This window comes from Rhinolophus sinicus, linkage group LG07 (genome assembly GCF_036562045.2).
Source record: "Rhinolophus sinicus isolate RSC01 linkage group LG07, ASM3656204v1, whole genome shotgun sequence".
NCBI classification, from domain to species: domain Eukaryota; kingdom Metazoa; phylum Chordata; class Mammalia; order Chiroptera; family Rhinolophidae; genus Rhinolophus; species Rhinolophus sinicus.
Window position 1 is genome coordinate 8,724,865 of NC_133757.1, and position 14,862 is coordinate 8,739,726.

The 14,862-nt window shown below is 37.3% G+C and overlaps 1 protein-coding gene across 1 annotated transcript in view; it reads right to left on the reverse strand.

The window, feature by feature from the left end:
- The window catches only part of WDR11 (WD repeat domain 11), a 50,828-nt gene that overhangs the window by 13,468 nt on the left and 22,498 nt on the right, over positions 1–14,862 (reverse strand). Inside the window, exons 12-19 of the mRNA XM_074338967.1 lie at positions 13,137–13,243; positions 11,025–11,100; positions 9,666–9,774; positions 7,421–7,545; positions 6,340–6,487; positions 2,372–2,478; positions 1,850–1,964; positions 1,304–1,475 (exon numbers count right to left, since the gene is read on the reverse strand). Of these exons, the coding sequence (XP_074195068.1) occupies positions 1,304–1,475; positions 1,850–1,964; positions 2,372–2,478; positions 6,340–6,487; positions 7,421–7,545; positions 9,666–9,774; positions 11,025–11,100; positions 13,137–13,243 (959 nt within the window). The remainder of the gene's footprint in view (positions 1–1,303; positions 1,476–1,849; positions 1,965–2,371; positions 2,479–6,339; positions 6,488–7,420; positions 7,546–9,665; positions 9,775–11,024; positions 11,101–13,136; positions 13,244–14,862) is intronic.

Sequence of the window (14,862 nt, forward strand, 5' to 3'; positions counted from 1 at the left end):
CTAAAATTGGGTGCAGGTCAGATGTTCAAGTGTGGTATTCAACGGGCTAATGATGCGCTCTAATTCTGTAGTCAGTTAATTTTAAGAAGAAGCTACCTTGGCTTTGGAGATTTTGAGAGTCACATTTTAAATTAAAGGTCAAAGAAAAGCTTCTCAAACATTAAGATTATATTTGCACACTCTTTACCTAGAACTAGTAACTGAATTAAAAGAAAAACCATCCTTGAAGTTGTCTCCATTGCCTTAATAACTTTAGGTTTAAAATCAGTATCAGAGCTTCTCCTTCCCCGGGAGGAGGACCTGCCATTTCTGCAGAGCTGGCAAGAGTCTGAAGGACGACACGGAAACGCAACGCTGCACTTCGGGCTTTGCCGACGGCCGTCACAGCTCTGCACTAAGAAGAGGTGCTGCCCCAGTACAGAGTCAGGGGTGGGGAAGACAGACAAAAGCACACCTGACCTAAGGTACAGGTAGCCCCGCCAACATCAGCAGCAGCGGGGAAGTACCTCAGGCATGAACCTGGCAACGAGGAGCAGGTTTGCGAAACGTGACTGTCCCTGAATGGGCCGAAGGCTGATTCTACAAAGCACGGACAATTCCCAGAGCTGACAGTTCTACGCTGAGACTCGGTAAATGACTAAACAAGTCTCTCAGGAAACTTTCTGACAGATCAGATAGCCTGGCGTGTACACCAAAACGAGGCTGAGAGAATACTTAATGCAGAAAGTTTCCTGCTTTGCTCCAATTAGGATCAGAATATTCTTCTCTTAAAGTAACTTATGAGGTTATTTGCACTAAAATATTTTTCATTCTGGTAAAAAGCAATCTTAAAAGAACCATATAATAAGGGATAAGATAGTACAATCATCTAATTCTGTTTTGACTGGCCATTTAACAAGTCATAAGATAGCCATCAAAATGCGTAATACTCAGAACACTTTCCAAAGTGACTTTTAATGATACATATTTGCAAAAGATACAAGGCTCGTTATTAAAAAGCCAGCAGCACCTATCACTAGACCATGTCCTCTGATGCGTTCTCCTGAATTCTGAGTAGCCATTTAACGAATGTAAACATCTTTGATCATTTGAAAAAGCTCTAAGGACAGGGTTAAAGAAAGAGCACTTACCATACTGGAGTTCTTAGCAGTAGAAACACTCAAGCTTTAAGTTAACATGTTTTCTTAAACTCAGATTCTTAGAAAGGAAGACTGAAATGAACAGAAGCAGCTCTCTCCCCAGCAGGGAGCAGCTTGGGCAAAACACAGAGACTTCAGAGCACCCTTTCATGAGCAGCCCATACCGGTTAACTCCTGCTCATCCATCCTGAAACACGTGAGCTTCATCGACATCTCGAGGACTCTGATACAGCCGTCATCCGACGCCAAGATCACTTTGTCTGATGTACACCAGTCCACATCCAGTATCCGGAAGTTCACATTTCTTCCGCTTCTTAAACTGCTCACCATCTGAACCTTCAAGAGTGAATTTGGTGTCACTTTCAGAGAGAAAAGGATGAGTTTATCACTCTAGATTCCATAGTCAAAGAAAGCTGGTGCCGGGGCAAAGGCCCAGTGGAAAACTAACACTGAATGGTCTTTGGCAGCTAGTTCCACATGCAGACTGCATCTTAAAGGTCTCAAAGACAGTGAGGACATTTTTAAAAAATCTGTTAAGTTGTTGCCTTTGGAACAGAAATACTGTAAAAGAAAAATTTTAAGAAGAAAATTGTTTTAAGTTTGACAAGGCCATTATATAGTTTTCATTTCCAAATCAGAAGGAAGAAAAAAAGTTTCTGCAGACAGCAGCTTCACCTGTGTCACTTCAACACACGGGGAGCTGGGCTTACCTCTTTGGTATCCCACACTTCAGCTCCGTCATTGTACATGGCTATTAATTTCTGGTTTCCTTTACCAGGGGCAAAACGAATCTTCCTCACCCAACTCCGATGTGTAGGTATCCCTCTGAGGACAAACAAACAAAACCCAAAACACCAATAGGAAGTAGAGTAACACCTCATCACCAGAAACTACGTCTCTTTCTACTTCCATTTTTGACAAGTTCTTGTGATGGGAGAACCACTTCACTTTCTGGGAAAAGAGCCACATCTCCCAGAAAGGGTCTGCCCTTTAACAACAGCTGGAATAGTGTCCCGGCACTTCTGTATGGGCCACTTGCAGATATGAATGACCCAGAGCTTGGTTCAAGGCCCTTCCTCCCAAGTTCAGTGACAAGAGATCCCAGGTCCATGCTACAGGCCATGTTTGGTGACCCTGTTTACCAAGTCACAGCCGCCAATGGAACCATATCAAGAGGTTACTTTTTTTTTTTTTTTTTAACCAAATAACAAGACTGCATTCTTAACTCCTACCTGGACACTCTGCCTTTCAAATCCCAAAAATTTAAATTTCCATCCACATCTCCAAGAACTAAAGTGTCACCTTTCCAAGCGATGCAGGTGATGCTGCCCATGCTCCCCTAGAAAAGAGCATCAACAGATACACATAAACTTCACTGCTCAGAAACTGTCACCACAGAGCCAATATTTTTACTTAATAACTGTGATGAAATAATATGTGTTAATAAAACTTAATTATAAATGGTTTTGCTTTACTATGAATGCCACCAAACAGTAACAGATAGACTTTGGACTCAGACAGAGCTACATATTACATCAATTTCAACTATGAAAAACAAGAGATTTCAATTTGATGGATATTAAGTTACCTGAACTAGATTTATAGAGAAACTGTCTTTTTGAGAAACAAATACCTTAAAGAGAAGAAAATTAAAAGAGGAAAAATGAGAAGGAAAGGAAACCATTTCCAGAGAGCTCTTGTCTCCAACTTCTCTCTTCCTGCAAAAGGATAAATAAATCTGTTCCAGGGGAAACTCAGAGCCATTTCATAACAACTGTGCAGCAATTTTTCTACTGAAAAACCAGGCTCAGAGCTCCATAGATACCTTCTGGAATAAAGAATGTGGCGAGGTACTGTACATTAAAGGCACCTGCACAATTTGAATCCACAGAAAGCTTTGCAAAAAAGTTACAAACAGAAACACAAATGTAAGACTGCAGCTCTACTGTAATGGCTCTACACTGGGGAAGAAAGGAGCCTGCAGCTGCAGCAAACGCACAGAGGTTGTTTGACAGAAGCTCAGGAGCCTGGGCTCTGGAGTCTGCTGCCTGGGTTTGAATTTGAGTTTTATCACTTAAGTTGTGACATGATTTGGGGCACGTTTACTTAATCTTTCTGTGTCTTGGATTTTTATCATCAATAAAGTAGGGTAAACTCATGAAACGTGAGGAGTTCCCATTAGTGTTAATACATGTATAGAGTTGAAGGCCTTAAAACAGTGCCTGCCACACAATAAACAGTCAATATACACTGGCTGTTAAATAGTATTATTGCTCAACTACTTCTTGTTTCTGCATTTACAGAACAATATAAAAATGCATATGTTTAGTTCTCCTGTTAGCCATCGTAAGGAGCAGGAAAGCTCCACGGGTTGCCCAAGTGACTATTAACGGATGGACGCACACACCAAATAACTGCGTAAATCCTAGTGGCAGGAAACAAAAGAAAAACTGTATTAAAAATGAGTACTTTAGTGGATTCAATAAAAGAAACATAGGAGGTTATGTTAAATAAATAGACTTATGTACATGAAACAATACTCCAAGATCTTATTTCTGTTCTGACCATATTAACAGGCTGTTTAATTAACAATTTGCCTTTACATTTATTGTTTAGTCTTGAAAATTTTAACATTTTATAATCTTACTTTCTAACTTCTAAAAATTAGAATATTAACATTTAAATTAGCCCAGAAATTAGTGTTATCAGCTTAGAATGACACGTGATATATTAATACAACTGTACAATTAAACATTCCAGACCTTTCTACCTAAGAGTTTGTTGATGGAACATAGGCCATATGGAGGCACCAACGAGCTTTCAGAGGATGTGCCACAACCTTGTTTTGTGGCTCCAGATAATCCTGAGAGAATGAATGTAAGATTTAAACGCAATAGACTGTTATTAGTTGACACTGATATGTTGCCTGCATGTAAAATATGATGTTCAAAAAACCACAAATAAGGCTGGCAGCAAAGCAGAGATTCACTCTTGCCCATTGTCCCAGCTTTCTGAATAAAGGCAGTCGACTACTATAGAATCTCCATGAGAACATAATTTAAAATATGCCAAACCTTCCTCTTGTTTTTGTCATTTTTATATACTTTATAGTTATGGGAACAAATCCAAAGGGAAAATTTCAACTCGAAACAAATGTTTAATACTTCATATTTGAGAGAAGGGTAACATAAATAATGGATTAAAATAAGCAAACAAAACCTCTGCCTAAACTCTACATTATAATCCCTAGAAAATATTTTAATTACAGAAAATACAAATAGTAAACCAAAACCAATTCCTCTTGTATTATCTAGTAGATGCTCCATTCCCTTTCCTTAAAAATAATCTGCTCTAAAATACAAGCATGTATGCACTAACCTCACTCGTGTGCACTAACGTCACTGGAGGCTAGATCCTTATTGCTCATTAGGCTGGTGGTTCTTTGAGGAAGCTGCTTCTAGCTGTGCAATAAAAGGGTCTGGCAGGCAGAATACAGATTTCCCTATCCTGACCTCAGATCCCCACAAAAAGTTAGAACTTTAAGAGCTGTGTGGCGTGCAATTATCATACCGCAAGAAGCACTTATAAAAAGGAAAACTCGTGTCAATGTCCAAAAATTTCAAACTTTTTTGGGGGTGGGAGGGGGGAACTGGCGTCTCAAAAATTACTGGATTGTTTCTACATTCTCTTCTCAAATGTGAAGTGATTGATTACAAAAGAGACTGAAGTGTTCACGAGTGGCATGGAAGAGTTCAGATGGGGCCTTCTTTGGGCTTCTAAAGATGAGCTACGTACGTTACTAAGAAAGTATAGGAGATTTTCAAAGGACATTACACTGCGACTCATCTACACACTTAGTTAGGTTATTTTTATTATAACTACCAAATATCAATCTTTCACATTTGCAGTATAATTTTCATCCTTTTAAATTAGTGAACATTTTTGGCAACACTAGAGATCGTTCAAAATAGACTATGTCTCAGATATGACTTATTCTATACAATAGTAAAAATTAAGTTACAGTGTGAAGAGCACTTCTGCAATGTTAGCTTCTATTCTTAGTGAAGGCTGTCTGGGTGCCCTCGATTCTTCCACAGCTGTTAATAACGAAGGTGTGGTAGCCAGCTTCTAAGAGGCCCCCACTGATTCTGCCTTTAGGTGTTCCTGTCCCTTCATAGTCACCTCCCACAAGGAACAGGGCTGACCTGTGAACCAATAGCATCGTGTGGAAATGGCGGAGTGTGACTGCTAAAACTAGGTCCTAAAAGACACTGCAGCTTTCTTTACACTTTCTTGAATCACTCACTCTGGAGGAAGACAGTTGCCACGTTGTGAGGACACTCAGAGAGTCCCATGGAGAGGTCCACGTGTGGAAAACCCGAGGCCTCTCTCTCATCAACAGCCAGCATTAATGTGTGATGGCCTCGTGTGGGAGCCATCTTGGAGGTGGACCCTCCCACCCCAGCCAATGTCCTGACTGCAACCTCATAAACATGGGTGCTGGCAATTGACTAAAGCATTCCATTTTTAGGTGACAATTTTAGGTGATATATATATATCATCTCATGCCTTCATTTAACCATTATAGTAGTATTAGTTAACCAAAACATTTTCTTAATCCATCCATTAAAAACAACATGTGAGATACATGCTGACACAAATTATTCACTACAAAACATTAGTTAGAGGATTCCACAAGACCATAAGAAGATATATAAATGAGTAAATATTAATGATACTATTACCCTTACAACCTGATTACTATTATCCAAAAATAATACTTGACTGTAAATGAAATCCTTCAAAGTAATGCCTGAAATGGAGAGAGAGGAAAGATACAGAAGTCAAACAGACATACCTGAGTTTAAAATGGCCACGTCACTAAGCTGGGTAATTTTGAGAAAGTTACTTACTCTCCCTCAGTTTTGTTATAGATAAAATGAAAATAATTCCTCATGGACTATTATGGGGATAAAAATGAGTAGCACACGGTAAGTACTTAAGCAAAGTAGTTATAATGCTATTCTCTAACAGTACAGAACAAGTTTCATCAATGATGCTATCTTCTTAAATAGGAAAGTTTATTTATATTACATTTTTCTGAAACAGTTTTCCAACTTATGGATGGCCTGACTGGATATGGAACCAATCAAATGTTTGATAAAAACTCTCATACAGATTTAACCCAGGGCTGACTCACATCCGGGGGGATCCGAGCACTGTCTTTCACTGAGTTTCCTTCCACAGTGAGATGATAAACTTGGCCGTCATGATCAGTGAACACAAAATGCTCCCGGGCAGAGATGTTCTGACTGAGTTCAGATTTACTTTCTGCTTCTTGCAACAAGCTTTGGGATAGAGAAAAATACGATAAAGATATTTCATTTCCCTAGAGTGACACTCATAATAACTCACCCAAAATACAGATTTAACAGGAGGTCCAAAACCATTTAAAAAAGGCTGAAACTAATCTTTCCAGCTAATAACAGGAAAGCACAAATTACTCCCAAACAGACCCCAGAGAACATTTCCCCCAACAGAGGAACGCAGTGTTCTGGACTTCTCACAAGAAAAACAAACCTCTCTGCTGTTTCTGCTGCAGAACTCTCCTCAGCAGAAGACGGGCCTTACCTTGACCCAGCGTGCTTTCGGGGGGGATTTATTTGTAAAACTTGTGGCGATAGGGATGGAGACAATACCTAAATTTAGAATTCTCAATATATCGGGGGTGCCAAAAAAAATGTACACATTTTAAGAGATGTTATCAAGGTATTAGTTTTCGAGTTGAACTGAATTATGCAACAATGTAGTATGACGTTGCCTCAAAAGATGGTGTTAATCAAATGAATGCTAGCGTCATTCACTGTATTACAATTTTAATAGTTTTTTCCTTTCTTAAAATGTGTATACATTTTTTTGGCACCCTCTGCATTTTCTTTGGTGTACATAAACGACAATGTGGTCTCTGTGTATGTTCACGCTACGCTCACTTGAATTGCAGAAGTGGAAGTTTATAGAACACAAGGGCACTGAGAATGCTCATTTCACTACAGATGCTGCTGTGTGGAGTTTACAGTATGAGTTAGTGACTATACTAAACTACTCGATAGTTAAAGTAAGTCTTCAGTAATCTGGGGGTGTACTGAAGCAACAAAGAAAGTATGTTCAAAAGCAGAGTGTGAATTGCTTCCAGAGATGCCTTTGGGTGACACTCGTCAAGTTCCCAACCATGACACGGCTATTACAAATGACAGTGGCAGGAAACAGTGCACTGCACGCACCTGATCACAGATGACTCAGCAATGCTCAGCTCTGCATCGGAGACCACGGTCTGGCGGGCCATGGCCTCTCGCGTGGCCAGTTGTTTCTTTCTCAGGCTCTTCAGGTTGTGAGACGGTGACCACTCCTGTGAAGCAGAGACAGACACACCTAGAAGTGCTCAGCTTTCTTCTGTCAAAGGATCCTTCCAGAACAGCTGGCACATTTGCTGTTGCCTAGCATCACTTATTGTTAGTGCACACGGATTCACAATTTGTTCTTAGGCTTTATCTTGTTATAGAAAGGCTAACTGAATGCGTTTTCATTAGAGCTTGAGGTAGAAGCGTTTAATAGTCTGCTTCCACCTCCTGTTACTTCTAATCTTTAATTAGAGCTTAAGGTAGAAGACTTTCATGGCAAACTTCTAGAAGGGTTTTTCACAAAATTGAAAGGTCTTTACAAAACTTTTTTTTTTTTTTTAACAAAATGGAAATAATAAATTCAGTTACAGTATCTCCTATCCCCTCCCTCCACGTCCTCCCCCCAGGTGTACAGCACGAGATAACCATGTTCCTCCAATGATGGCCCATTATCATCCACAGGACCACCTCAAACCTCTCATTTTATTTGTTTTTTCTCTTATATTCCCACCCACTCTAATGTATTTAATCTAATATCCTCTCACATGCATAAATTCTTAGCATGCAGTTATTTTACATGCATGTATTTGTAACTTACATAAACAGCACTGTATTATCTGTCTCGTCCTGTTTCTAACTCTCTTCACTCAGCACAGTGCAGCTAAGCTCTGCATGCTGTAGAATACTCCGCAGGTGCATCCACCCATTTTCAGTCTGTTCTCTCAGCAAAGGACACCCAGATTGCCTCCAAACTCCCATCACAACAAATAACACGGCAGTCAACGTCCTCACGGAAGCTCCTGTGTGACCAGGAGCTGAACATCGGGGGCACAGAGGACGTCTGTCCGGGCCTAAGTGCTGTCAGAATGGCTTCGTCTGCCTACACTCCTACCAGCAGCGCAGAAGAATTGCTACAGCCCGTATTACACCCACATCTGATGCTATCTGGCTTTCCAACTCTTGTTAGTCTAAAAGATGTATCATGGTTATTTTATATTCCACATCTCTAAAAACTGATGAGCTTGAGTATTTCTTCATATGCTTGTTGGCCTTTTAGGCTTCTGTGACATTCAATAACTGCTCACATACTTTGTCCATCTTTCCACTGGGGTTCCTGTCTTCTCATTGCTTACGTGCAGGAGTTCCCCCCATACTAATCCCCTGGAGGGATTACTTAGACCCTTGTCAGTCTTAGACATTGGAAAATTTATTTTTCCAACTTGTCTTCCATATTTAACTTTGACATAGGTGTCATTCATTGAACAGAAAGCCCCGATCTTGATGTTATTAAATGCATTAACATATTTTGCCTTTTGGTGTGAGCTTCTGACGTGCTCTCCTGCCCCTAGAACACATAAATATTCTTCTATATTTGATTATATAATTGTATAGCTTTACTTTCTTACATTTAGGTCTTTAATCTTGTAGAGCCCACCTCTGAATATGGTATCAAGTAGAGATCCAGTATTTTTCTCCATAAAATGAGAGTTTTCTCAAGACTTCTCATTAAATAGCCCATTCTTCCCCTTGGGACTTGGGTGCTCCTTTACTGTCCATTAAGTTCCCAAATATTCATAATGAGCTCCTTATGATGTTGGTCCATTTCTTGTTCTTGGTCCAATATGACATTGCTTTCATTTCTCTGGTTTTGTAATATAAACTATATCCCATCTGATATAGTTTATATTATTATAGCTATATACCTATATAGGTATATATAGGTATATAACTATATAGATACATATAGGTATATATATACACCTATAATAATATAAACTGTATCAGGTAGAATATAGTTTATATAGTTTATATCACCATCATCCGTCACATTACTCCTCCTTTTTCAAGCTTTATTTAGCTATTATGACCTTTATTCTTTCACAAACATTTCAGAATGTTTATCATGTTCTTGAAAATATCTAAGTATCATTTTAACTGGAATTGCACTAATATATTAGCTTAACACATCCAAGAAAATAAGAGTTATCAAAATTTTTAGATCTTCTCTGAACATACCTTTTAACAAGAAAATACATGGCAGTAAAGATTTCAATTCAAGCTAAAGAAAAATATTCACCACAAAAATGCATACCTACATAAACTATTTAGTTCTTCAACTGTAACTTACCAAAGCCGTTATTGCAGGGAAGTTTTTGGACATTTCTCTAAGAATGGTACAAGTCCTAACATCCCATAACTCCAGGGGTTTATCTTTGAATACAACTGCCAAATACTGCCTAAAATAAACAAAATTAGTAAATAAGCCCCTTTTTGCAAAAGTTTCACCATATGTAGTACAAATAACAGTTCAGTAAATCAGAAAACTCCAATGACACATTCTAAACATAGATAATTTAAACTATATATTCAGCCCTCGTGATTAATAGTCATAAGAAGGTAAAGCTCTAAGATGACCTTTGAGCACCACAGAGCCATAACTAGGCAAGGAACACAGCTCAAAAGAAAGAATGAAAAAAGGCAAGCATTTACGTCCTGCTGCCACAACTCAGAGTAACCCTCCTGAGGCTCAATTTTCTCCTACATGACATGAGAAGACCACTACTTACCTCAATGGATTGGTATGCAGGTTATAGTGAAAATTATAGGAAAGAGTTTATAAAAAACCACTTATAACAACATCAAAGAAAAACCAAAAAATAATTAATAAAGGATTTGTGAGACATACACACCAAGAACTACAAAAGATTACTGAAAGAAATTAAAGAAGACCTAAAGAGGTGGAAAGATATATACACCATGTTCATGAATCACAAAACTTCAGATGTGAGTTCTTCCCCACAATGACCTATGGAGTCAATGTAATCCCAATCAAAATGCCAAGAAACCTTTTTGGTAAAACTGGTAAGCTGATTCTAGAATTTATATGGAAATGCAAAGATCTAGAAATGCTAAAGGAAATTTGAAATCTATTTTAGAGAGCTTACTTCTTTCTTTGATCTTTTGTTTTTCATTCAGTCTCTATTTTTAATAATCCAGCTTTACATGTATTTTTCCCTTGGAATAAAAAAGCTACAAAACTTACTGGAACTGAAATGGGTCTAAATTATAAAAGAAGACAATGAACTCCTTCAGTCAATAAACCCACACTGCGGTGGAAGGGCATCAGAATTGCATCAGGTAACATCTTCTCAGTGGGTGACAGACATTTACATCAGTACAGCTACAGCAGATCAAAACAGGGTTACTGATTTCACCCAGCTACCATGTTTCCCCGAAAATAAGACCTCACCAGAAAATAAGCCCTACAATAATTTTTCAGGATAACATCCCCTGAACGTAAGCCTTCATGCGTCCTTTGGAAAAACCTTAATATAAGACCTGGTCTTATTTTCGGGGCAACACGGTAGTGCAATGTTAAGAAATTCTATATGCATTCTAGCATATTTTCAATTTCTTAAAGATGAAAAAAAAATCCTTAAGATTCCATTGTGGTAACACCATGGATTTTTTTTAAATCGACACTTACTTCAAATGAGATACTTTAATCATTTCAATGGGCGATTCATCATTGCCTCGTTCACCTCGAAAAGCAATGCTCCTACCTTTAATTGCAAATATTAAATAAGATGTGAAAACAGCACATAAAACATGCAAGAAACGAGCACGTATACCAATGCAATTTGATCAGTGTTACCCTCTATTCTGCCATTCATTCTTCCATTTGCTTCTAAGCTGTTTCTAATAATCTAAATTCAAAGTATTCTCAAAAGTATTACAAGTTAAAGATGAATAATATATATCCATTTTATAAAAAAATATTTTCACTTGTTACAGTTTCTTGAATTCCTTCTGTGGTTTCTTTCAAATAATTTAATTTTAGAAATTTAGAAATAACAATTTCTAAAGTTTGAATCCATTTACGGGAGGGAAACTGTCTATTGTAAAAACTACTGGTATATTTAAAGTAATGTAAACATTTCCCAAACTTACGAATACTAACTAGTGGGGAAAACACTCTTCAACCAATATTTAAGATTTCCTGTACCATGTGCAAAATACCCAATTAAAATATTTGACATGTTCTAATCAAAAGGTCTCTATAAACTAAAATTGGGGACTTAAGAATTAGTTAGCTATCAAAGAAACTAACTGATTTTTCTGTAATTAAAAAAATGCAAATTCTACCTTATGTCTGAACAAATATTTTAAGATCTTTTCCTAGATTTTTATTTACATTAAACCAAAGAGAGAACACACTCCATTTAAAGATAACTGAAAGCCTACAAGCCTCCCTGCTCTTCAGTGCCATTGAATGGAATCTCACTATTATTATTTGATTATTATAATTATTATATTATTACTCCACAACCTTTCCTGACTCCGCTACTCTGCTGCCCTCAGAAGACAAGGCTATAAAAGTATATAATCTATGAACTCAAATGTCCCACTTAAAAAAGGCAGTAACTATTACTTAGAAATTTGTTCCTTAAAAAGAAATTTGTAAAAGACAGATTTTAAGTTATCTAAAAATCCTGAATTTGACCTGACTGAAAAAACTAAACAGGGATTTTTTTTTTTTTTTTTTTTTTTTAGTGAATGACACTAGAGAATACCATTTCATCCCTGGGGTACCACCAGGCAACTAGAGAGACCAGTGTGTTTGTTGGCAAATCAGGGATCTGAGGATAGAGGTTGCTGGGTAGGTCACTTCCAATGAAACTAGAGCCAACAGTGGTCTAAAGGCAGGGCTAATTCCAAGAGGTTCAGTAACATACTCTGAAAAGTATGTTAGCTGTTCTCACCTGTATCTTAGAAATATATATTGAGACTATAAGGAAGCAATCATACTCTTGACTTATTACACATTACATACAAGATATTACAATCTTATTGGTTAAATTGCTTTTTACAAATAAGATTGTAATATCTTGTATGTAATGTGTAATAAGTGTGTGTAATTAGAACATATATTCATACTGGTACACCATTTTAAAGAAATCACAATTTTGTTAAAAAAATTTATTTGAAATCACAGCATGTGCTATAAAATAATTTCAAATCCTCACCTTATTCTATTTTCACGTTTTTCATTTTAAAACTCATTGGGTTGTAGGTTTTTAACAATTCTGAACAAGTTACTTTCCTGAAATGTTTCCTATTGCAAAGTCCTTAAACTCCCAAATTAAGTTTCCCTATTCACTCAGCCAGAGACTTTAAAAAGTTTTAAATTTGAGCATTTAAAAACAATCCTTACCTGTAAGTTTTAAAAGGGCTTCCTATAAAATCCAACGTCTTGAAATACATTCTAATAAATCTAACTACAAAGATTTATTTTAAAACTGTACTTTTGGTTATATATAGCAATGTACTTAAAAGAAGAACTGATACCGTATTTACTTATGACTCTGTCGGCCCAGGCTAATGGCACTCCATTTTACCGTAACACAATCTGCATACAAACAATGATGAGTCTTTTCTAGGGCAATTATTCCAGAGCAACAAAAAATAAATATACAAACAGAATACAAGGAAAAACTCCAAGGTGAAAGAAAGTTCTCTAAACATGTTTATATATGACAACATTTTTGATCGATATGACAAACCATTTTGAATCTTGTAATGGTCTGAATATACCAACCTGTTGGAAGATCAACCAGCTGAAGTTCATTTCTCACTAATCCCATATTGTTTGGTGTGGAGGTAGCAAAAGAAAGAAAACCAGTCAAACTCGTCCATTCAATACCCCTGTAATAAGAAGTTAAATAAATATTAATCTAGTACCTGCTTTGCTTTAAAAAATGTATTTGAAAAATAAGGTTTTCCTTTTTAAAAAAAATTATTTTACCTAAGGACTAGATTTTATTATACAAGAAATATTAATATGACTTTATTTGAGATTACATTACCATGTATAATATTTCCAACATATATGAAATTATTTATCATTATAAGTTTATTTCCAAATGTAATGACAAGATTGTTTAGTTATGGGTATTAAATGGGTAGTTATAGAATTAAAATAACTATTAAAATGTGGCAAACGAGAATCACATCACAGTAGTTTCTGAGAATTCCATTGCTTAAAAACAAGTGATATATTAATAGAAATATTCTAAGCAAACTGCTTCAAGTTGAGAATACTTGGGAATTTTATCACGATTCTTGGTTAGGAGCAGAAATTCCCTGAAATAAACAATACAAACTGAGCTGTGAGATTTGGAAGTGGTTGCAAGTTCCAAATTGTGTATCAATTAGAGAAAAGCACAAAAGAAAAATCTCAAAGAAAAACACATGCTGACAAGACAGCCGCCTATCCTAACGCCCTGGGAGTTCCTTTGTGTGGGACCGATTGGAAGTGAGTCCATGTTTTTGCCCACTAACCTAACCGGAGACTGTTCACCATCATGGCTTGTAGAGAATGGAAAAGAGGGGAAACACAGGACAAGTGAACCATCAGAGTCATAAGAAGTCAGAAACACTACTACTACACTACCCTGTTACTTACAAGGCGATAGAGGCTGTCTGGGAGGGATAGCTAAACCTCTGTTCTATACGTGATTGCTCATCAGCACTTATGGGACAAACACAGCTAACATATTGTCTATGGCTGCTTTCATGACACAATGGCAGAGTTGAGCAGTTGTGACAGAAATTTTATAGCCTGCAAAGCCTAAAATTTTACTATCTGGTCCTTTAGAGAAAATGTTTGCCGACCTCTGTCTAGTTTATCCACGTCTACTGAAATTTGAATGCTATTATTAGATTTAGCGCCAAATATTGAACATCTCTCTCGTTTGCCCAAGAAGGTAACGGCTTCGTGCATTGCATCCAAACTTCTCTATGTGACTTCCAGGCCATCCAGCCATGTGTTTCAGCCTATCTGACCAAATGTACCTCTCAATCATATGAATTTTGTCTGCTATTTTCACTACAGCAACTGTCCTCACTGACCCTTGTGTATCCATCCACTTACTTGTCTTTTCTCAGAGGGACAAAGATAATCCCAAGTGAATTGGAAATATCTGCAACAGCATGAATTGCTGTAGTAATCAAGGATTATAACTCTTTAAATATAAAACTGTGTTGAAACACTCAAATCAGGCTGCTTAAAACGGAGTACTCTTGAGAATTTCCAAGCCTAGAATGACCTCTCTTTCCTTCTTCAAACACTATTTAAGTGCCAGTCCGGGCTCCAGCTGGTTCCTTACATCTGTTTCCTCATCCGTTCAGTAAGGATCGTAACAGCGAGTGCATAAAGGCCTGACACAGAACAAGCACTGTATGCATTAGCACTCGTCATATGTCAAAATCTAACGTGAGGCCTCCCCATTTACTAAGCTAAAACCACACCTATAGTGAATACA